Source organism: Fusarium solani (assembly GCF_023522795.1).
Source record: "Fusarium solani strain SB1 chromosome Unknown bctg00000007, whole genome shotgun sequence".
In the NCBI taxonomy this organism is placed as follows: Eukaryota; Fungi; Ascomycota; class Sordariomycetes; order Hypocreales; family Nectriaceae; genus Fusarium; species Fusarium solani.
The window spans coordinates 2,443,621-2,465,969 of NW_027072150.1; the positions used below are offsets into that span (position 1 = coordinate 2,443,621).

The 22,349-nt window shown below is 51.4% G+C and overlaps 8 protein-coding genes across 8 annotated transcripts; 3 read left to right on the forward strand and 5 right to left on the reverse strand.

Annotated features, from left to right (window-relative positions):
- Positions 1-197: 197 nt before the first annotated feature.
- On the reverse strand, positions 198-664 carry MRS44_011724 (uncharacterized protein; the record flags this gene model as incomplete). Its single annotated transcript, XM_046275679.2, has 2 exons — positions 198-556; positions 604-664. 2 exons carry the CDS (start codon positions 662-664, stop codon positions 198-200), a joined length of 420 nt encoding a protein of 139 aa, XP_046134564.1.
- A 967-nt stretch (positions 665-1,631) lies between these two features.
- On the reverse strand, positions 1,632-3,753 carry MRS44_011725 (uncharacterized protein; the record flags this gene model as incomplete). Its single annotated transcript, XM_065619834.1, has 6 exons — positions 1,632-2,205; positions 2,311-2,540; positions 2,722-2,985; positions 3,036-3,126; positions 3,279-3,626; positions 3,704-3,753. 6 exons carry the CDS (start codon positions 3,751-3,753, stop codon positions 1,632-1,634), a joined length of 1,557 nt encoding a protein of 518 aa, XP_065475906.1.
- Positions 3,754-4,341: 588 nt separating this feature from the next.
- MRS44_011726 (uncharacterized protein) lies at positions 4,342-5,971 on the reverse strand (the record flags this gene model as incomplete). Its single annotated transcript, XM_046278358.2, has 4 exons — positions 4,342-4,581; positions 4,639-5,436; positions 5,486-5,733; positions 5,791-5,971. The coding sequence occupies 4 exons, from the start codon at positions 5,969-5,971 to the stop codon at positions 4,342-4,344; spliced, it is 1,467 nt and encodes a 488-aa protein (XP_046134562.2).
- A 651-nt stretch (positions 5,972-6,622) lies between these two features.
- MRS44_011727 (uncharacterized protein) lies at positions 6,623-7,072 on the forward strand (the record flags this gene model as incomplete). Its single annotated transcript, XM_046273661.1, has 1 exon — positions 6,623-7,072. One exon carries the CDS (start codon positions 6,623-6,625, stop codon positions 7,070-7,072), a length of 450 nt encoding a protein of 149 aa, XP_046134561.1.
- Positions 7,073-7,882: 810 nt separating this feature from the next.
- On the forward strand, positions 7,883-12,559 carry MRS44_011728 (uncharacterized protein; the record flags this gene model as incomplete). Its single annotated transcript, XM_046270755.2, has 7 exons — positions 7,883-9,503; positions 9,964-10,012; positions 10,067-10,669; positions 10,746-11,096; positions 11,147-11,764; positions 11,818-12,261; positions 12,316-12,559. The coding sequence occupies 7 exons, from the start codon at positions 7,883-7,885 to the stop codon at positions 12,557-12,559; spliced, it is 3,930 nt and encodes a 1,309-aa protein (XP_046134559.2).
- A 2,617-nt stretch (positions 12,560-15,176) lies between these two features.
- Positions 15,177-16,076, reverse strand: MRS44_011729 (uncharacterized protein; the record flags this gene model as incomplete). The annotated part of the gene is made up of 1 exon (XM_065619835.1): positions 15,177-16,076. The coding sequence occupies one exon, from the start codon at positions 16,074-16,076 to the stop codon at positions 15,177-15,179; it is 900 nt and encodes a 299-aa protein (XP_065475907.1).
- Positions 16,077-16,941: 865 nt separating this feature from the next.
- MRS44_011730 (uncharacterized protein) lies at positions 16,942-17,489 on the forward strand (the record flags this gene model as incomplete). The annotated part of the gene is made up of 2 exons (XM_065619836.1): positions 16,942-16,990; positions 17,113-17,489. 2 exons carry the CDS (start codon positions 16,942-16,944, stop codon positions 17,487-17,489), a joined length of 426 nt encoding a protein of 141 aa, XP_065475908.1.
- A 1,032-nt stretch (positions 17,490-18,521) lies between these two features.
- MRS44_011731 (uncharacterized protein) lies at positions 18,522-20,848 on the reverse strand (the record flags this gene model as incomplete). Its single annotated transcript, XM_065619837.1, has 7 exons — positions 18,522-18,875; positions 18,974-19,623; positions 19,665-19,739; positions 19,807-20,127; positions 20,206-20,378; positions 20,457-20,557; positions 20,696-20,848. 7 exons carry the CDS (start codon positions 20,846-20,848, stop codon positions 18,522-18,524), a joined length of 1,827 nt encoding a protein of 608 aa, XP_065475909.1.
- Positions 20,849-22,349: the final 1,501 nt, after the last annotated feature.

A 22,349-nucleotide genomic window follows, 5' to 3' on the forward strand; every position in this document is an offset into this window, starting at 1 on the left:
CGTTTCACAAGGATCAATATGAAAGAAGCAAAGGTCTCCATTAGGAAATAAAAGGTGGTCTGCGATGAGCTCAGCTACTAATATCAATCTCAAAAAACGGGACCTCCTCCAGCTCGACATTAAAAGCTCCTGTCATTCTGGCTTTCATAATCATTATGCGTCCATTCTTGGCCAAAACATGTGCCCTTTACAACACATTATTTTACACCGCAGTTGCTCACCGCGACTTGGGTGGCTGTAGCATCGACACGACCAAGCTTGACAGCCTGGCCGTTAGTGAGAGTGTTCATGGCGGTGAGCGCAATGTTGAAACCCGCGGCAGTATGGTCAATAGCCAGAACGTTGATGCTCTTGCCCTTGTAGGTGAGCTTCCAGCAGGTACCACAGGAGGCAGAGTTCCATCCCGCAATGGCTTGAGCGCCGCCGATGTTTGGGAACTTGGGGATGTTGCCCTGCGTCTGCCAGCCATACCTCGTGATCAGGCCATTCTTGCCATCAGAGCAGGCCACGGCTGTGAGAGACCGGGACGACTGATCGTAGCCGGGGTCATAAGAGACTATTTGGTGTGAGGAGAGATCATGGAGAGGTGAAGAGAAGACGGACCGGTGACGGCAGATGCTGCCGCGAGGAGAGTAGTAAGGCTGAAAAGACTGGGGACATGCATTTTACGTGGCGGACGGTTTGAGGAGAGTCGAAAGGGATGGCAGTTCAAATATCAAAAGTAGAAGCTTCCCACAAGTGTATGATGCCCAACGAGATGATGGAACAATACACGATTGCGTTGAGGATTAACCCTCTCTTTATGTTCACACACTCGTCCTTACACCCACCCACCCTTATGAGTAAATACGAGCCCATTAATTCTGTCACGGGCTTACATGACAATATGATTTGCGGATAACTTCCCCGCGTGACTTTCCATGCGCTGCAACCTCGTATTTACCTTGGACCTCCTCACTCCAGCCCTTTCGCTTTTGAGTCTCGTATGAAGGTTGGTCATTCAGCCATTGCTTGATCCCATCTCGAGCAAGTTAATGACCTAAGTGGCGCAAAATCTCGATGGTCCGAGGTTCCCGAGGTGCCCGACAGCGTTGGAATTTTTGGAGGAAGAAAATATGGCTTCCGTAAGTTCAAGCATTGAGTTTGGGGCTGAGCGGCACTGGCTGGAGCTGAAAAACTGTCATCCATTATCGGAAGACCAGCTGCCATTAGACTTCAAGGCGTCGGGAGCATAAAGTAAATTTATATAGACTTCGTAGAGATAAATGTCATTAAGTCCGCATAGCCGTCATGTCTTACGTCGGCAGGGCTCTTGGAAGCGATTTGCTATTAGAACAATAGGTGGGCTGAAGACCATGGGCGGTCGGCCGGTGTAAAGGAAGGGATACATGTACAACGATAATGTTAGACTATAAACCTAGCAATTACTTAAATCGAAAAGAACTCGAATTCACATGCGAGGTTCTCTCTAGCTCAATGCTCGCCGGTTGACAGGACTAAACCGTGCCAAGTCTGACCAAATCTCATATCCTTTATAGCCGTCCTTCGTTTCAGCCGTCTACTTGGATGGTCTCAGCTTCCGCCGATCCTTGGCATACAATAATTGACCATCTTGCCAAACCCTCATCATCTTATGACAGATCCGTGGTACCCTCAAGCCGATTCATTTCAAAGGTAGTAAAATGGTGCGCCTTAACTTCGGACATGAAAAGCATGTCGAGAGTTTCGATAGCAAGGCTCGTCTCTGGGACGGAGAAGAAGGTCCAGATGGTGTAGGCTAGGCTGCTGGCTCCGGCGATGAATCTGATGTAGCCCTGAAGATGCCTAGAGTCGGGATTCAGCAGATAGGGATAGATGGTCAGAACAAGAACCAACATAATAACTTGCACTGCTGATGCAAATGCCATCGTCTTGGGCCTGAGAGCGTTGCTTGGTACCTCACCCATGATGACGGTGGAAACGGGACTGAGAACTGCTCCGTAAAAGATGTTCCAGATCACCATGAGAGCACCTTGAGCAAACACACTATTATGCCTCTCGTAGTACTTGGGATCGAGTTGAATGAAGCCGATGATGAAGAGAAGACCCGTGTTGATGAGCTGACCCCAGATATATACCGGTCGTCGGAGACACTTGGCAAGAATCCAGAGGCTGATGAAAGCGCCCAGCAGAGCTCCAAGACCAGCTCCCAGAGACCACAGAAAGCTGATCTCGGCATCTACTCCTGCCACTGGTCATGGCACAGTTAGTTTCGATCCCGGAAAGTGAGCATGCGTGGTGTGCGGATTGAACTAGCATATCATAAAGTACGCTCCGCCATTGGTAAGGGAGGAGCCCGTGTTGCTGATTATAGAGTAGCAGCCGGTCGCAATGATTGTGCGTCGTAGATTCGTGCCTTTGAAGATCTCTTTGTAGGTAGTGGAGTTCTCAAAGGCCTGTTCTTGGCGATCTATTTCTGCCATGCGCGCAAGATCGGGGCCAATGTCGAAGTCGTTAATTGCAAGTCTTTGTAAAGCTGCTTCAGCATCCGCAGTGCGACCCTGGCGTATGAGCCACACAGGACTGCAGAATTGTATGAGTCAGTGGTAGGCTCTGCCCGAAGCCAATAGATAGGGCTTACCTCTCTGGTGCAAAGAAAGACACGGGTAATAATAGTACAAGTGGCCAGGCCCATGTGATGGTAAAACCAATCCTAAAAGCTCAGACGCTAGCTATACTCACCACCCCTTGGGTGACAGTAGCAGTGAGCAAAGGCCCTGTAATGACGCCAAAGCTATAGAATGCTCCAAGGACACCACGCAGAGGCAAAGGCGAGATCACCATGGCATAGGTGAGGGACAGCACCCCGTAGCTGCCGAGTGAGACGCCAACGAGTAGAGTACCAGCGACCAGGACAGGCAGAGAGGTGCTGAAAAACTGAATAAATACGGATGAAGCTAGCAGAACCAGGGCCGACATAAACATGAGCTTCCGGCCGTATTTGTCCTATGAAATCGATCAACGTCGAGCTCTGTAACGCTGGGGAGAGGACCTACCATGAGGACGGCAATGGCTGGGGCGCCGAAGAATTGCCCAAGCAGGGAACAAGCAGACAGCGCCGACTGCCATCGAGCAGGTATGACATATCTGCTATCGTAATTATATCCAAATCGGGTGGTAAACGCTGGCAAGGCATAGAGCTGGCTGATCTACGTAGGAGCGAACGATACCCTGGAATGAGAGGCGGCGTTAATCCCGCTATGGATATCCCGAAATGTCTATAACGCTTGGATACTTACACAACAAGGGTGCTAGAAAAGACAGCCGACCACATCACTGCGTACGGCCATGTCTTGGCAGCTCCCAACACAGATGCATGATGGGTGTTTCTTGCGTCAGAAGCCAGGCCAGTTTCTGCAGCGCAGATGCTAATGATTGACTTTGCATCAATATCTTTGGCCATGTCTTTCTTGTCTTGATCTAGCTTCGAGCCGGCAGCCTGGCCGGATTGACAAGTATCGGCAACAAAAGTCATATTGGAGGGAACAGGATGTGATGTTGTGTCGGTGAATGCTGCCTCGAAAGCGTGCTGTTGCACATCCATGGAACTAGGCACAGGGTCCTGATTCTTATACGGAGGTGCCGTCCTCGAAGCGATTATCAACAATCAAGTGCGTTGCATTGTCCAGCGGGAGGGTTGCTCAGGACACTTGCCGCCACACACGTTGTGAGCCAATGCACATCCACTCCTGGGGTCTCCTTTGAGCGGTCCATGGTGCATGAGATCTTGAGATTGCGGGGTAATGGAGATAAGGCGGGTTGTTCTTATCTGTCGAGGATTCCTGGGGTGAGCAGCCATAGGGACTTTTTCTCCTAAAGAGGACCGCCGTCTGTGAGGATAAGCTAGCGCCGAGTTTCTTATCTGGGGCACCTGCTCGTCGAGACTTTCCATAACGAGACTCCTATGACAGTGACAGGGTTTCAGTGACTGACTGATAATGTGGCCCATGAGGGTGCGGGCTATGTCTGCACGATGACGGTGGAACTTTGTTGAGGGTATCACGGCGTCGTTCATTACAGTTTCAAATCTTGCCGACTTATGATTGTGTTACTGAAGCTTGCGTATAAGCTTCAGTTGTGCTAACGCTGCGTCAGTCCGGGAAGATGAATAGGTCGAGGCCGAAGGCTTCTGCCCGTGAACGACGGTTGGACTGCTCTGGTGCCGTGGCCTAGGGTTCCTGCACAAGTGTTGGCATTCAACAGCATTCTTGTTTTCTCTAGACACGATCTCTCGAGCATGGTAGGTCAGGATATGGCCCGACATAAATTCAAGTTTACGACTATGACTGGACCATACAGAAATTAAAACTTGAGCCGTCCAAGTCTCAGTGACTCAGCCTTGTGAATAGCAGCAGCGGCGCAGGATCCAGACTCCAGTGCGCCATCAATAAACCCCCTCCAGAGGTTCGCCCAGTCAGCGTTGGCAAAGTGAACATTTCCAGCAGGGGCCTGCAGACTCTTTAAATACTTGGTGACAAAGCCTGGCTCATGAACCGCCCAACCACCCTTGGAAAACGGGTCACTAAAGTAGTCGCAGCCAAACTAAGATTTCAAATGTCAGCCGGCCATATGGCGTTTGAATATCGGAATGTCACTTACAAGGCGCTCAATTTTGAGATCAGGGTGGAGATACTGAAGTGCTTCCAGAAGCTTTTCTGGATCCTTGGAGGGGTTGATGTAGTTCCCAGGTGTAGTAATGAGATATGTGTTCCCGGATGGGGTGATGCCGTCGCCGATAAGGACGGGGATGCCTTTGTCGGGGAATGCGTGGCCGCTCCAGTTCCGCCACTCCTTTCCGCTCGCTTCGACGCAGACCTTATAGGCGTCGTTAGTCTGGCCTCGGCCGATGGCTTCAGCCTTGACTGGCTCGAGCCCAGGCTCAAAGGTAATGTCCTTGAGGCAGTTCAGAGGAACCGCGACAACGACATGACGTGCCTTGAATGTCTGGTCGTCGTGAGTGGTCACCGTCGTTTGCTCGTCTGCGGTCTTGACTTCGGCTGCCGCGGAGCAGAACTTGTAGGACAGGTTTCCTGAAGCACGTGCATCATCAAATATCGCGCGTGCCAGCGCCGTTTGTCCATCCGCCAACTTCCAACGCGCGGCATGTTGTCCGAGACCGTTGAGAGTTCCCCCACTGAGTGCAACCCAACGCAACACCTCTGCGAATGATGGTCTCGACGCAGGGAGCTTGCTCATACTGCACAGGATTGTAAGAAGACCTTCATGCTCTTCTGGAGTCAACTCGGACTGGATCTGGTCAAGTCTATCCTGGCAGGACATGTTGTCCCATTGGATAAAAGATTCGTTGTCCAGCCACTGACTAGAGTTCAGATCGAATACAGATACCCCGTTCTGCCCATCGATGCCGCAGAACTTGTCGAAGCCGCGCTGCGCTGCCTTGAGCCAAATGTTAGCACTGCGGTCAAGGCTGATGGGTGTTACCTACCTGATCTGTCCAAGGAACTTGATGAAGCTTGCCGTTTCGGTTGATAGTGGGTGTACGGGAGCCTTCGTAAAAGTCTTGACTATCCTTCAGGCGATTTGCGAAGCCATAGCGTTCAATTTCGGTCCAAACCTGAGCTTGGTTTCGGTGCACCCATGTGCCCCCGACCTCGTAGACATAACCGTCCTTTTTGACGGTCCATGAGCGCCCGCCGATACGGTCTCGTCCTTCCAAAAGAATTGTTTTGTACCCTGTGGGTTTAAGCGTGTTAGCAAAACGGAATGGGCTGGGTTGGTTTAAGAATCTACCCTGAGTGCTTAGGTCGCGGAGAGCTCGTAGGCCGGCATAACCTGCTCCAATGACGATAGCGTCATAGCATTTGTCAGTCTGAACGTTGAACTCCTTGGGCAGAATGACCGCGTCTGTCGGAACACCAGTCTTGAAGCCCTCCTGAGGGTTCCACTGGTAGCCGTCGGCAGAAGTGTTCATGGTCGGTTGTCTGGTGCTTCAAGTAGGAAATTGCTGGAATTTTGCTCAAGCTTTGTTGACATTGCATAGTTCGACGGGTGACATGGTATAGTACTTATAAGTATGATTCCTTTGACTAAGAGACTTTGTCTGACTCTCTTTACGGTACGAGGAATCATTGCCTGCTCTAGTGATACTCAGATAGGAGGCACTTCCTGTTACAGAATGAGGCCGTGTAACTTGGCACTTCTCCACTGCCTTTGATGGGGCAATTCCTACCGACATACCCTACCATGCTCGGTAGGAGATTCTTCTTTGAGCCCCTAGACAACAGGCCAACTATGACTCAGGAAAGGCATCTTCACGGGCCCAGGCGCTTATGCCTGCCTGTCCACATCTCTTGCCAATCAGGCCGGCCCTGACAAGCCGTCAACACCTGACTACTACTATGTTCCTGGACGGGGATGCCGGAATCCAAGGAGGCCTGTGATGCGTATAAAGTCCAGCAGCAGTAGTCAAAAGACAATGACCTGCTGGCCATTAATTCGCCTCACAAAAATATCTACCGAAACCGCTTTGAGCATACATATTCTATTATTCCATTCTTTCTTTGCCCTGCAAGGCTTCCCCAACAAAACACTACCCATCATCCTTGTCATTATCATCATCATCATGTCCGTCGAATACATGAGCGCTTATCTCAATGCCGCCGGTGTCCGAAGCTTCAACGTCCCAGGCGCTGGAGCAGCACTAGCCGAACAGGGACATCTATCCAACGCGATTGTTGTCCCCGCCAATGCAAGCATTGTCCATATCACAGGGCAGGTGGGAGCCCGAGAGAACGGCAAGGTCCCATCTGACATCCGCGAGGAATATCGTCAAGCTTTTGAAAATGTCAAGGCGGTTCTGGAAGCTACCGGAGTAAAAAAAGGCTGGAAAGCTGTATACAAAGTACATTTCTTGACACTTGACACCTCGGTTGAGAGGTTGGGGGAGTGGCTCAAAAACATCAAGCTTTACTGCGGAGAGAGTCGACCAACGACTATGGCCATCGGGGTTAGCTCAATTGCCTGGGAGGGGGCTACGCTTGAGATCTTTGTCGAGGCGGTCCGGGAGTCTTGAGAAACAGTAGCACGTATCTTTGCTTATCTAACGGTGCTGCTTGTCGCGCTCATTCTTTATCCGTAAAAGGAATAAATCAACCCAACTCTCGTGTTCTATTGTGCCGCGCTCATGAAGATACTAGCTACGTACCTAGCATGAAAGGGCACGCACTTGCTCCGCTGCTATCTATCCCGCCCGTATACCCTGCCGATCAAGATGAGAATAGCAAGGACCCGAGAGCAAGATAGCGGAGATCCCCCACAAAACCAAGACAGTTCTGGATCTGAGATCTTATTACCCCTGTTGCTCCAGTTCGTCTGGCCCAGAGAGGCAACTCACAACGAGCTATGCAAGGCCAAAGTCCAATTAGATCTTGCGGTTTACCTTTTCCAGGTCGGGAGAAATCCTCCCATTGGATGTGCGGTGTCCGTGAATGCCGGCCACGGCCCACGGGACCCGCGGCATCCGCAAACTCGGTCTTCCGGGTAACCCCGCTTCTTTTTGATAGCCGCCTTGTCTGGCCTGACAACCAACGCATGGGCGTCAGAGTCATGGCTTTGCTAAGGGGGTTTCTCGTCATAGCACCTAACTAGTTACTGCAATAGACCAGCCAAGGGGATGTTATCTGCTAATGATCCACCACTCTGGGTACTGTCAACGGCGAATTACTCACCCATTCGATGCGCCTCGGCGTCTCATCAGCTTGGCCGTTACATAGAACTCTACTTCCCCGATTCTGGTAAGCCGACTTCCAATCGCGGCCCAAACTGCAGACTTGACTGACCTGAGTCACCTCAGTTCCACGGCACATCAGTCTCCGCTACCAGCATGCCCATGCACCAGGCCCGACCCCGTCGGACTAGATCTTTCACAGGGTGTTGGACATGCCGCTCTCGGCGGGTAAAGTGCGACGAAACCCGACCTGACTGCCAGAGATGTGTACAGGCAGGCATTAGCTGCCAGGGCTACGAGGTCCGCTTGACCTGGTCATCTCAACCCAGTCCCGGGAACCAGGCACTCATGGATCCGGTACCGAAACGACGATTGATGAAACATCAAAGGCGTTTCGGGCCATTGCAAGGGTCCGGTTTAAGCTTGTCTGAACTGGACACAGTGTTGAGGCACCTTGGGCACCAGTCACTGGTGCACCACGCTGTGAGCGGTGGGCTGTTCTCAGTCCTCTCATTTAGCCACAACAGTGCCAATCAGCACCCTGCCGCAAGCCCCAATCTGCTTTCTGATGAAAATAGCGGATCTGCCGAGTCTAGTCCCACAAGTTGGTGTCATTCATCCGCCTCGAGTGCCGAGATCTCAACCGCCAACACTGAAGTCGACCTTAATGCTGGTGACGACGAAGCGCCGCAACCATCAGACCCAGAAAATTTGGGCCCAGAGATCTCTCTACCCTTTTTGGAGACATCTGAAGAGCTCATAGAGTTCCCTGACGCGCCTGGCTTTGCCTCCAAGACCTCCTCGACTGCCACTCTTAGATCAGAGCCCCCAGATGCAACAATTCCTTATTCCGCTCCTACCCCTCCAACAGATCCCCAACCTTGGAAAAGAAGCGAAGCAAGCACCTGCCTCCTTGTCCACCAGCCTACGGTCATCAAAATGGCGGCTCGTCACAGACTGTTGGTTCACCATTGGGTCACACACCTCAGCAAAAAACTCCTTCTAATTGATGCACCTACGAACCCATGTAGGACAGCACTGCTCCCCGTGGCCCTGAATGGATACGTATCTGCTTCAGAAGGATCGCAGGTTGGTAGTTCCGTGCTACATGCCATTTGTGCTTGCTCCGCCTACAATATCTTTGAGCTCAGCGGTAGACAACCGCCTTCTCTGTATGCAACAGCTATACAGCACGAATACCTGGTCACTGCCCACCTGCGCCGGAGCATTGTCCAACATGGTAAGCGTCAGGATCCAAGCCTGGGTCTCGCAATCATGTCTTGTGTCATGATTGAGGCTGTTTCAGGAAGTCCAGGGAGATGGCGAACACACCTGGCCGGTGGGATGGGTAGTATTCTCAGTCCCTCATCAACCGAAAGTCGTCTAAATGAAAACCATGTGAACATCGTGGCCATGGCAGTCCTATGTGACATTGACCTACCCGATATTGCAGAGGATCTTTTAGACCGATGCAGCTTTTCTACCTCCTCGAATCCCTTCTACGGAATGAGCGACTCCATCTTGCGATCTCTGGCCCAAATTAAATACTTAATTTCTACCAAGGATCAACAATCTGAGGAAGATCTGGATGCCTTCGAGACCTGGTCACATCTGGACTTCCCTGCAGATCACCCTCACCTTTACTCCCAACCCACAGATGCAGTGGTTGTCTATCACATGGCAAAGGCTTTCTACTACGCTCGCTTGATTCTTTTCCAGCGAGTTGTGCGTCAAAGACCGCTCAACATGGTCCAGGATCTTGTCCAGGCCGGTGTTTGTGAGCTGGAAGCTATCGAATCCATCACTTCAGGGTCAACCGGCTGTGGCATACTTTGGCCTTCGTTGGTTCTAGCAGCTGACTGCGGGACCCGTGAACTGCAGAATCGAATGCGGTGTTGGTTTCAATGCAAACAGCGGCTGGGCCTTCGAAGTATTAATTTTTTGCATGAGAGGGTGAATATGCTTTGGGGGTATCGTGCCTCTGGCGCCGAGTCGCTGAATGTCACCTGGCATGATTTTGAAATAGGAGTAAAATTTGATGTTTTACCAGTGTAGTAGAAGTGGAGAAGAAAATAAGAATATTTTAGTTGTTATTACTTATTTTTATTCAAGTTGTATAAAAAATAAAGATCATTTATTTCTTAGCAACGCATTATTAACGTTCAAAGCAAGCCCAGCCAATTAGATGTAAGCGGCGTTCCTTAGCCCTGTGGATCGGAGTGCACTTTTTCCGTCAGATCCTTGTTTGTCATTGTCCCCACCACCGCCACGTCAGGCATCATGTCGGTGAGTCTTTCAAACTGAGCCCGACCTGATCTGACTCGGGGAGACGTAAAAAAGACACCATCTCGATTCAATGTTGCGTGGCGATCGTGGAGATACGGCCAGCACTTCTTCCAGAAGCCATGGAGGCCATGGCACTTCAGAACCGCGGCTCTTTGAGTTCGGTGACCGGGGCCGGATCCTTTCACCGAGATGCGTCGAGATCTCAAAGCAACACCCCGAGGAGTTCCTCAACTATCTCCAGCAGGCATGGAAGCGCGACAAGATCTATGCTAAGGCGAACCCAGATTCTATGTTAGATCTGAAGGCTTTGAAGGTCCTCTGCCAAGACGGGAAATACCGACCTCTTGGGAGCTGTTACATCCCCCTGCCCAAGCTAGTCTACCTCCAGAGCCGTTACATGCTTGAGGGCGAGACGTTCCCATTCCTCAGGCTCAACCCACCACTCAAGCCAGACGGGGGCTTTGGACCGTGGAGGTGCCTACGGGCCTTTGCCAGGTATCGCGACAATCTCGACTTCTTCTTGGAGATGTTGATCCGAATACGACGACAGAAGAGCCCCACTGTCGAGTTTCCCCGCCGAATTTTGGAGTTGTATCTTCGTATCCAGGCAGAATGCGAAGACTCAAGGGACCTGGAGGAGTGCCAACAAAGAGTCAGGTATGTCAACCAGAGCGCAGTACCAACACTGCCTTTGCATCGTGTTAGACCGGTGACTGACAGCTCATGGCCACAGGGATGTATTCGAGAAAGAACAGCTGCTCTACATTCATCCCATATGGAGACCTCCCAGCGAGTGCTTGATGGACGACTTGTGTGATATGTCTAGCACACTTTCCAAGTCTGCCCTTTTCCCGGTGGCTGAAGATTGGGACGCGAGCAAATCCGAGCTTGCATCATTGAGAGACTTCTATTCACACACGCTAGAGGTCCAGAGTGCCTCATTCCGAACCATCCTAGGCGTATTGGAAAGGCGGGAATTCGACGCGCCACTTGATCCCTCAGATCTGTGGCTAACAGACGACTTCTACCGCGCTTTGGACAAGTTGAGGCGCAAGCTCTCACCTCAAGATGCTGCTGAGCTTAGGTAAGTCACCTTGCCGCACATGGCATCCTTGACTAACACCGTGATGGTAGGTCGGCTTTTGCAGAGAACATGATTATTGCCGTGGCCCCTGGTGAGAGTGTGATATGGCTCAACTCAAGCGACTGCACCTGGGCCCCCAAACTAGACAGCCCAGAGGTCAACGATTTGAGCAAGCACTACCCCGAGCTCAAGGACTTCTTTACCAAATTCCTCGGCATAAAAAAGAACGATGCTGGTCTCGTCTTTGACAGCTTGGTGAATGTGGCGTCGTTGAGCCCCGGGAATACACGCGACGACACAGCCAGGGGGCTTTTGGTTGCAGTCAGTCAAAAGATTCCAGAATATGGTCACGTCTTGGACAAGGAAAAGTTCCTTCGCAGCCCCGTCTTTCCTGTCCTTACTCCCGATGGCGATGTTCTGCTCTGTGCTGCTACCATGGAGTTTTCCATCGCCGACCGTAAGTATCTGAAGGACGCATTCATTGGCAAACTCAACCTGCTAGACTTCGACCCAAAGACTGTCTGGATGCTTGACAATCTTTTGGTCTGGGCAGGTCTTGAGGAGCGGTACCTATCGCGCAAGGTTGAGGAGATGGGTCCAGCCGAGGAGGATTTCAAATCTATCGAGCTGAGTGGCGAGATTTCGTCCAAGGCCAGTCAACTCCTTCGGTAAGTTGTTGCCACTACTCAGTTTTCTCGATATTTCTAACATTCCATCTTAGAATTGCTGTTCACTTCCGAAGCCCCCGAACAAGCAACCCAAAGGCAACGTCATGGTTGCTGGAAGTATTGGAACATGCCCAAGTGCGCCTTGTGTCCAGCTTTCCATCCCGACTTATATACCGCTCTGGGAATGCTGAAATTGTTGTCGAGAATACTTTGGGTGGCCTCGATATCAAAGACACTGTCGGCCTCGTCATCTACGTCGACGACGAGAACTGGGAGCTTCTGAAACAAACCATGCTCCCACGTCGCCTGCTGGAATGGATGATGACTGACCCCGACTCCGGGGATACCGAAGAGGTGACTGAGCTGGGAGTGAGCCTAGTCAGAAGCATTCTGAACGTTGCTCCCGGGCGAGATCACATCATCCCGAAGATGCTTGACGCCGAAGGCATAGTGGATGTAGAGGCACTGAACGCATCGCCGTACTGGCGACTGAACAGGTAAGCAGGACAGACCCTACAACGAAGTACTCTGCTAATTGTAATTTCTTACAGCGAACCTAGTCCCGAACCAACGCCACCTGCAAAGACCATTGATGAGCCGGAGGAAACACTGATTCCCGTTGAAGAGGCGCCGACACGACACAGGCAGCCAGCTTCAAAAGGCGGCGCAGAGAGACATGACTTTGATGAAGACGAGGATGAGGAGGATGAGCAGAGTTGGGAGCGTGAGTTTGTCGCCGATGAGGCCACGTTGCTTAACTTTTCTGTTGTGAAGGAGGAGGTTTACAAATTGTAGTGCTGCTTTTCATTGACCAGGGTTGCACAGTTCGCCACTCTATATAACAAGGTCTCTTTTAACTAAAGGATAGACGAGAATGAAGAATATGAGACGAAAACGGCAAAATTTATTCACCTTCTAATGATTGTGCAATTCTCAGTCTCACCTGGAGTTAGCTGGGTAAGTGGAGGGTTAACGCAGGAAAGGATTCAGATCGCACCTTTGTTACGCAAGGAGAGAAGTTGGAGCATTAGAAGAGCACTTTGAACGGATAGATATAAAAGATTGAGGAAGAGGCTGGGACTGTTGCTGCAGTCAAATGCGCCGTATTGTTTTTATCCATGTTGGACGACAGCTGGAGCAAACAGTTAAAACAAGCTGTGGTTAGATGTCGCAAAGGACAACAGACACATGGTGTCCTCGCTGGTTTCAATGCTATGAACGAGCGGGCTGGACCAGCAGCTGTCGTGCGTACAAAAAGAAGTGTGGCCATCAAAACACGCTGTAGACAAGGCAAATCCCCCCCCCCCCAAAAAAAAGGAAACAATCGACGTGGGCCTGATTCGAACAGACGCCTCCGAAGAGAATAGATTTCTAGTCTATCGCATTAGACCACTCTGCCACCACGCCTTTCCTAATTGGTGATGTGTCGAAGCCAAACTTGGCATCATGGAGCCTGCACCACTGGCTTGACGATACTCATGGAACATTTTCTCAGGGCGACATTCTCTTGCTTGACAGAACAAGTACTAGAAGCGCCATGGCCCAAGTGCCGCCAGCCAGGGTGCTGGGTACTGTCTGTATCGGACACTCGCTGTGTCATGGGAACCCATGTTGGCATCGAAATTTAATAGCGTCAAGCATCGTGGTTTAACATCATATCAGAAGATAGTTATGTTCTCCAGTCTTCCAGGAGTATGCTCTCCACCAAAGAAGGTCTCTGGCCACTCATAAAAGCAAATCGAACTGTACTCAAGTTTCGGCGCGGTAGTGGCCAGTGCGATCTCGTCTTGATTGACAATCCGACTGCAGACTTTCAGCCTTTGAAAAAGCCGAAAGTAGGGGCTATCCCTGAGCCATCCTCTTAAACCTTCCACTGTAGCCACCATACTGACCCTGTGCGATTGGATCCAGGAACTGGCTGGTTTCCGGCGTACTTCGACCATTGATGTCCAACCAGAAAGCACGCGAGTTGCAGATTCGGTCCCTATCTTCGGAATATCCAGGTCCTCGCAAGCAAAACAGTTTGAGGAGTTGGATGTTTGTGCCCAATACCAAGGCCCAACATCATCCGTTGTTGACCCCGTCGGGAATAAAGGAAAAACTTTCTCATACCAAGAGCTATGGAGAGATTCTTGGATCATTAACCAGGTGTTTGGGTCCATGGACACATGTACCCAAGCCTCAACCCTGCCCTGTCGTATCTCCACGTAGCACTCAGGGCTGCAATGCCGAAGGAAATTGAAATAGAGGTCAACGAAGGATTCCTGGGGTTTAGAAAACAGTTGATAGAATAGGCCTGTGATATGGGCAGTGATGCTATCCCGACTAAAGGAACTGGCTCTTGGTCGCATCCATTGCAACCTTGCCCAGCTTTGGTTGCAAAGGCTCGCAGCCTCGGAAACTACATCATAGACTGTCTCATACAAGATCGGTGTAAGTTCCTGGCCAAGAGGGACAGGCCTAGAATGAGACATGTCATCACTCTTAAGGACGGAAAGTGTGGCAGGAGGGGGTGGGAAGTTTGACTCGGAAGGCGGCTTTCTTGACAGGAAAAGGCCAAAACAAGGGCAGCATTTTAGCAGCCGGTAATTTGAATCAGGAAGAAGCCGTCGCATGAAAAGGAGAAGAGGAGGATTCCTCTTGTCCTTCAAAAGAAAAACGCGTGTGGGCCCCAACTCGATGGCGTTGTCGAGTGAAGTGTCCGAGGTGCATATGTACAATGTACAATTTGCGGCCGTCATCATAAAAACATGGCTCAGAGCTGTGTCTCGATGAATCTGGACTGGCTTCGAGGAGGATTGCCAAAGGTAAATGAGGGGGATTGAAAGCGCGGACGTCGACGGGTGGATCGACGGTTCCCTTGGAGCTGGTAGCGATGTCTCCAGAACTCCACAGGCTTGATTGGGGTGACCAATATCATCCCGGATTCCATCAGACTTGGCAAGCAATAGGGTCTCCCAGTCTGGATTCAGCCTGAGTACTGCTGCCCAAAATAGCGTCCACGATGAGAATTGCATCCGGAAACGGGCTCGTGAGGTCAGCCTCGGCAAGGAGTGTGGTGAGACTTTTCGGAGGAGTCCTCCAATGTTGAGCAGATTTCCGTCTGGAAGCCATGAAGGAACCGTTGGGGGGGCTTGGTAGCCAGCGGCTTCTGTAAGAAGATGCGAGTGGCCCTCGTTAAGCAGTAAGTGAGCCATGGTACCAATATATATATGCCGTGATGATAGCAAGTAATTCGGTCTCAATCCTTTCCTTGTAGGGACTCCAGGCAGGAAGCCAAGCAACCCAAACACTTTGTCTCGTGAATCCGTCGACTGGGAGCTCCGCGTGTGTTCCAGAATCTTTCGCAGAGATGTATCAGACTGTCCAGCGCAGAGGTACCTCATCCAGGGGGCGTCACTCTCATGCCAAGTCACCCCTCGCGAGAAGCTGTAGGCCGTCTAGCAGTTAGCTCCACATCATGTACTGGTATGACAACCATGGGCGCTAGGATAAGCTCTTGGATGACCCAAACGCGCTGAAAATATCTCATCTTGAGCAACTGATGCAGGCCAATGGCCGAAACTGATTCTGTGTCCAGGTCACGTCGCGCGGGATACGCTCTGTTGTCGGTGCTTTTGGGGCGAACCACGTCTTGCCCAAGATAGACCATTACCCTCAAACACCGTTGATAGATGCTACCCATTATGGCAACCTGGCTCTCGCGTTCCTGGTGATCCTTCTGATTGATACAGATGGCGTCTACCCAGGCGACACGGACTCCGACTCGGGGACGAAGGTAGCGAAGCATCGACCAGCAATTATTGGTTTGCAGGAGAATGTCCCAATAATCACCAAGAAATACGGGTTTGCAGAGCATTGTATCGTCATTTTCGCCTCCCCAGCAGTATGAGACCGTTTCGTATTCAGGGCAATCATTGGTCTGATAAGCCTCAAGACTGGCATGGATAGGGCAGCTCTCATCATCAACAGCGGGAAGATAAAGGAGTCGGAACTGACCGTCTTGGAGCTTCTTGTTGTAGACGGGGGACTGTTCATCCTGCCGTCCCAGGTCATCAGCCTTATTGGCTTCGCTGGTATCCGTCGTTGCAGTATCTTGGGTCTGGGGACTATACAGAACCGATTCCGGCCAAGATAGATTCATCTCACCAAACTTCTCATCGGGAGGGACACTCCAAGGCGGACTGAGGCCTGCCTGTTCCGAGACGAGTTTCTGGATGTTTGGGCTACTATCACAAGATTGACAGTGTGGCAGTCCGTCTTCAGCAGACACTCTCGGCCTGTGGCACGACAACTTATGCCAGCGAGACATAATGGAGGTTCCGAGGGCTGGTCCGGTTCGAAGAAAGATGTCGTCTGAGCTTGAGTGGTCCGGTCCCTGCCCAGAACAAAGGGATAGAAAGGACCTTGAACTGCGTGGTTATTCTCTAGCATCAACACAAATTTGTGAGGATGAAGGCAGAGAGAAACTCCACGGCCAGTCGAGATGAGGGTTTTTCAAGATGAGGCTGCACAAGCGGGGTAAGGTAGGCTGATGCAAGTACTTCCTGAGGCGCAATGCAGCCTGACGTGCCAAGCCGGCTGACTTATTGGGCCACACAAAACAGTATCCCTATTATTTCTTTGCTTTTGATTCGCTTTTGAGACACGACCTGATAGCGAGCCAGTAGCACTCCAGCAGTTCTGGCTAAGGCTGGGTAACTTCAAAGCAAAGTGAGCTTTCACTGCATATATCCAACCAGGCTTGATGTCGATTGCTTTGTTGTTTCGCTTCTAAAACGTGGTTCAGAATGCCCTATTGTGAGACACAAAACCGCGGGACACAAGCGCCGTAACAATGCACGCAAAAGCAAAACATCATGCATAACAAAATCTCCATATAATCTTCCAAGGTATCGGGTTTTGATACGGTCATGTATTGATAACTGTGTCGTTTGCTGTGTAGCTGGTGACGTCTCTTGGAGCCGTCACTCATTGGTGATAACAAGTGACGATTAAGGAGTTCGTATCTTCATAACCCCTGAGGCATAACTATCCCCCGGATCTCAATATTGGTTCTGCCATGATTTACCGCCTGAGGGCTCCCCGCACCTTTCCACGACATCAATAACTACTTGGGTCAGTAATCCTTTCATTCCTGAGATAAATACACATTTTATAAGCACACACCTATCAACATGTCCGCACGAGACGCCCTAACGCCTCGTGTGTTTCTTATTAGACATGGTGAGTTCTGGACCGCAAACACCAAGCTGGTTTGCTTGCAATCGGTCAGTCTCTAACAACAGGGTTTCGATAAACAGGAGAGACGGAGTGGGCAAAATCAGGTAGATATACGGGCATCACAGACATCGAGCTCACTTCAGTGGGGATCCAGCAAGTATCCTCCGTAGCAACGACGCTCGTGGGTCCCGACAAACTCGTCGACCCTTCTCGTATCACGCACGTTTTCGTCAGCCCGAGGAAGAGGGCGAAAAAGACTTTTGAACTACTGCAGATACCTTCACCTCCTACAGCCGATGGAGAATGGGAGGTTACCTATACTGAAGATATTGCAGAGTGGGATTATGGCGACTACGAAGGGCTGATGGTTGGGGAGATCAAGGAATTGAGAAAGGCCAGGGGGCTGGACCAGGAGAAGGAGTGGAATATTTGGAGGGATGGGTGTGAAGGCGGAGAGTATTGCATCCTTTTACTTATCTGCTCGCTTATTCTCGATTGGTAATTGCTAACCTTGTGCCTTCTTTTCACTCGCGGCAGGACGATGCAGCAAGTCACGAAGCGTCTGGACAGACTTGTATCGGAAATCCGAAACATCCAGATGCCTAACATGAATGGCGAAAAGCCTGCCAATGTCCTCCTTGTACGGCCACATCCGCCCCTCTTCCACCTATTTCTTTGAACCTCGGCTGCCCCTCTCATCTTTCTAGCTTTGTTTTCATGGCTGACGGACGGGAACCACAGGTTGCCCATGGCCTCATTCTGCGCTGTTTCATCAAGCGCTGGCTCGGCTGGCCAATCGATTTCTCTTTTCCAATGATGCTGGACCCAGGGGCAGTTACGGTTCTGAGGTACGCGATTTTGGTTCTTATGCCGTATTTTTTCGTCGCAGAACCCTTCATAGACTGAAGAGACATATGCCGAACCAAGTTTATTGTTTGAAGCTAACTTGCCCAAGTTATAAGAACAGCAACGTCGATGAACCCGCTCTTCATGTTGGCATGGCGCTTCCGCCTCTAGAGGGTGCCCATCAGAACGAGTCGTAACACCGAGAATGGCCCTCCTAGTTAGGTTTACTCCATGTTTTATTCACGAGATCAAGACTACCGCTCGTGATGTGAAATTGCTCAGTACCAAGGCCCAGATGACGCGTCAGGTTGCTGCAGGAGTTCAACGGTGGCACATCGACTTAGAAATTGGTAAATCACGGTGACTGGTTAGACGGTAGGTGTAAATTCAACCTCGGGGCATGTAGCCATGTATTTTCTGCTCTAATTCTGTTAAACTCATATCTCGAACATAAAACAAGATTACTGTGCCATGCCATCAAACCACTCCTCCAAGCACAAAGGCATACGAATAAAACAAGAAAGAAAAACAGACAAAGCGAAAAAAAACGACCGGATTAAGTCCATTCTTAAAGCGTGGTTGAGTTCCCGGATTTCAGTCAACCACCTCCCTCTTCAACTTGGCGGCCCTCCTTGCTCAGACCTTTTTCAGAGCCTGTTCGTTTCAATATCAAGGGGTACAAGCTCCCTTAATCGTGGTACGGCGAGCTTCGAGCAGTGTCGCCCGGTTTGTTGTGCTCGCCCATCTCCATCTGGCTGCTGTGAGACGTCTTCAAGCCGCCAGGGGTCGGCAGGTGGCTTCCGATGAGGGCGACGAGATAGACAAGGGCGATGATGGGGAGCGTCCAAGGCTTCGTCATCATGTCTAACGTCATATTATCGTTGGTGGAGATAAGCGCAACAAGACAGAGGGCGACGCCGGCGATGATAAGAAGGCCAAGGCGGATAAAGTGGAAGACGGACCAGCCCTTGGGCTTCTGCATGAGGTGCATGACAGACAGGAGCAACAGGGCGGCGCCGCCGGCCACGAAGACGTAAGCCAACTAACGAGTCGAGGTCAGCTTCAGTTTTGGTATGGGTGTTTGGTTTGGTCAGGGATGGGGACTATGGCTGGACTGGAGGGGACAGGGTCACTACTTACAATCATTATAAGGCGCTCGATCACGGCGTCGAAGGCAATGTTCTCGCCGCTAAGCTTATCAGTCTGGCCCTCAGCCTCAGACTGAGCCTTGACTTTTGACGAAGTGGTAAGCCCATAGGTGTTGAAGACGGCGTTCGTCAGCGAGAGCTGGAGGGTCGCAATGATGCCACCGACGTCCGTGTCATTAGCGGTAGGATTATTCAACAACCGGTTGTAGTCGAACGACTCCCAGTACGAGTCGGGAACCGCCGGAAGCTTGTCAAGTTCACCGGACATGGTAGAAATGGTCTTGGCGCTGAACGTGTACGTGTCGTAGCTCTTGCCCAACGCTTCGACCACCGCATCATATACGCCCTGTCCGCCCTTGCCACTGCTCGCGCCTTGGATTAAGCCAGCAGTCAGGGAGAAGATGGCTTCGTTCATGGCTTCCCAGGCGCGTCGCCACGTGATCCACTGGCCGCTGCCTTCGACAGTGAGGACAATGGCAATGTGGTAGGGGAGGTGGAGGATCGTCCAAAGGGCCGTTTTGATCGGAGACATGTGGCTGTGGTGGTCCATCCAGTCAAAGTAGAGCTGGAAGGTAAAGTAGAGGATGGCAGCACCGCAGGCGATGAGGCCAAAGAGGGCAGAGGCTTTGGCAAGCGTCAGTGCTGGAATAGGAGTGATTCAGGTAACGGGTAGAGAAACTTACACCAGCTCGTGGTGGGGTCCTTGAGATAGGTGTACTGCACAATCTTGGTGATGGTCTTGGCGAGGATGATGATGCCTGGGTGGCTAGTTAGCGCCACTGAGACGGCAAACAAATGGCTGCACCTAGAGTTGATGAACCATACCTTCTCCAATGACAATCAGGGTGAGAAGGTTGAGACGCTCCGTCAGGTGCGTGCCGCTGAAGCTGACCGTCTTGGACAGAGTAGCATGCACCATTATGGCAGCCAGCTCGGCCAGAGCAACGGCCCACCACAGGTAGTCGATCTCGGCGTTGCTGCCCCTCGCCATGGCAATGGTAGCTCCCATATAGACAAAGGCTGGCACAAGGTGCAGCAGCACGGCGAGAGCGAGGTTGTTTCGGCTTCGGCGGTTGCGGCGGGCGTAGAACAGGACGACGCCGTACTGGATGGCGAGGACGAATCGTGAGCACATCAGGCAGAGTGCTGCGAGAGAGAACAGGCTGGTTAGCAATCCAATCTACCTTGGCTTCCAAGTTCTGTTTTAACAGTTCATTCACTCACACATGACTTTGAATATGGGCTGCAGCTGCTTGGTCTGGCTGAAGGAGACGCCACCGGCCGAGAAACCAATCATGACTGTGAGGTGAGCAGCGCGGGCGATGCGCTCAAAGACGCCATCTTGGCCGAAGCGGACATCGAAGACGGTAGTGGCGAGCCAGGTAATCCAGAGCAGTCTAGGGTGCAACAGTCAGCGAGCTGCTGGGGAGCCATCACAAGGTCATGGTGATGGCTAGGTAGCCGCAGGGTCTTACAGAAAGTATCGGATAAAGGAACCCAGGTTTGTGACGTCGGTGATGGGGTGCAGAGTCGTAAAGACGTTGAGGTTGGCAACGAACCAGAGATCGTAGAAGAGCTATTGACAAAGTCAGCCAAGACTCGGCTCGGGCAAGTCAAGTAGTATTTGTCTATACCTCTACCGGAGCCGCTGATTCACGCTGGTATACACTGTTAGCCCATGGACAAAAGTTCAAGCATGCTTCGTTTAATATACCTTGGGGAACTTGATCACGGGTTCCTCCTCATCGTGGGAATGGGCCGGCTGGTAGTCGGCGTCGGGACCTGCAACAAGCTTGAGTCCAGACCCATCATCCTGAACCGACGTTGTGTTGGCAGAAACGATGCCAGCGCCTCCAGGATGGCCCATTGTGTCGTCCGAGTGAGAAAGTTGTAAACAAGGAAAAAGAATATACAGAGATGGGTATTATGATATCGAAGAAGGAAAGGGCGCAGCCAAGTGTGCTCGAGTGAAGTGAGTGCTGGGAAGGGACAAGACTCGACGAGGTGAACGGGAAGCGCGAGGATATAAAATAATCTCGTCTCGTCGAGGTCGAGAGTCAACTCGAGGTTGAGGCTGGCTCATCTTCTCAGGCTGGTCACAACCGCGGTTTCCTAATTAGGCCGGATTTTGCGCTCTCCCAAGCCCAACCCCAGGTCTCTCCAATGGCAGATTCGGCTCCACAGTCTAGACCCCGGCAATGCTTATTATTGCTGCTGGGTTGTGGTGTTTACCAGCCCCCCCCCGGTAGGGCTGACAGGGCTGGGTTTTGTGGCGTTTGCAGGACAAGTACAACGGCGTCTGTACTATGCCAATCTCATTCCCTGGTCGTACGAGGGCTGGTGATGCCAGAAAGTGCTGTCTTCGAGTGGCTGAGTGGCGTTGCAAATCATGTCCAAGAGGGATCAGGGGCTCATCTCGCCTGCGGGCGCCAGGGCCAGCGGGGAAGGATTGTTTGGTTCATGGTCTTGTCCATGTTCTCGCTCGCCGTTTCAGCGTGGGATCTCCCGCCAACATCTTGTCTCTTCAACTATCTCTTAGCTCAGTTATCCCATCAAGGGCCGGGCTTTAGCTATAACAAAGAACACAATACCAACACTTCGTAGCATCATACCCCAATGCTAACAGAGTGACCTCTCCTTTTTTTTAGCCTTTTTTTTCTGCCTGCAGTAGCTGTCTCTTCAACGTTGGCCCCGGTCAACCATTTTCAGCTGGGAGCTGACTGCAGCCAAGAGGCGTCCATCGGTGCTTCATGTGAAACCCCCACCAGCCCGGCCGCTCTCTGCATATGTGCATGGTACGTGTCTGTACTCTTGGACAATCATGTGCTGTTTATTAACCATAGATCGGCGCACGAGCGGATTCCACATCACATCAGGGCGCAGTACAGCAAATTGTACTTTGGTGAGATGCATCGGCAGCATGATTGGACATGTAAAATCCTGCATGATGAGGGCTGCGTCGGGCCTTGACCTGGCAAGGGCAGCCCCTAAATCTCAGTGTTGACTCAGTGACTCTACACTTGCACGTGTGACTGTCTCCGTAGATGCGCATGTAGATGCGGGTAATCACTCTGTAGATCTGCGCCGGGTCTCTGACTCTCACTGGGTAGAGACAGCGACAAGAGGAAGCCGCCAAAGAGTCGATCCTTGGCAGGCAACGGGTAGCTTGTCCCACCCGCATGGACCCAGGCATGATGTGGCGGTAAATGGAGCCCATCTCGGCAGAAAAAAATAACCATACTTGGCGGCGGTGAATCTGACATGCAGGTAACGGAGGCCTGGGTGCCAAAGTACCCAACCAGTGCTGACAACAACCAACAACGCGAAACTCGAGGACCCTGGCCAACGCAAAATAAGTCTTGATGAAG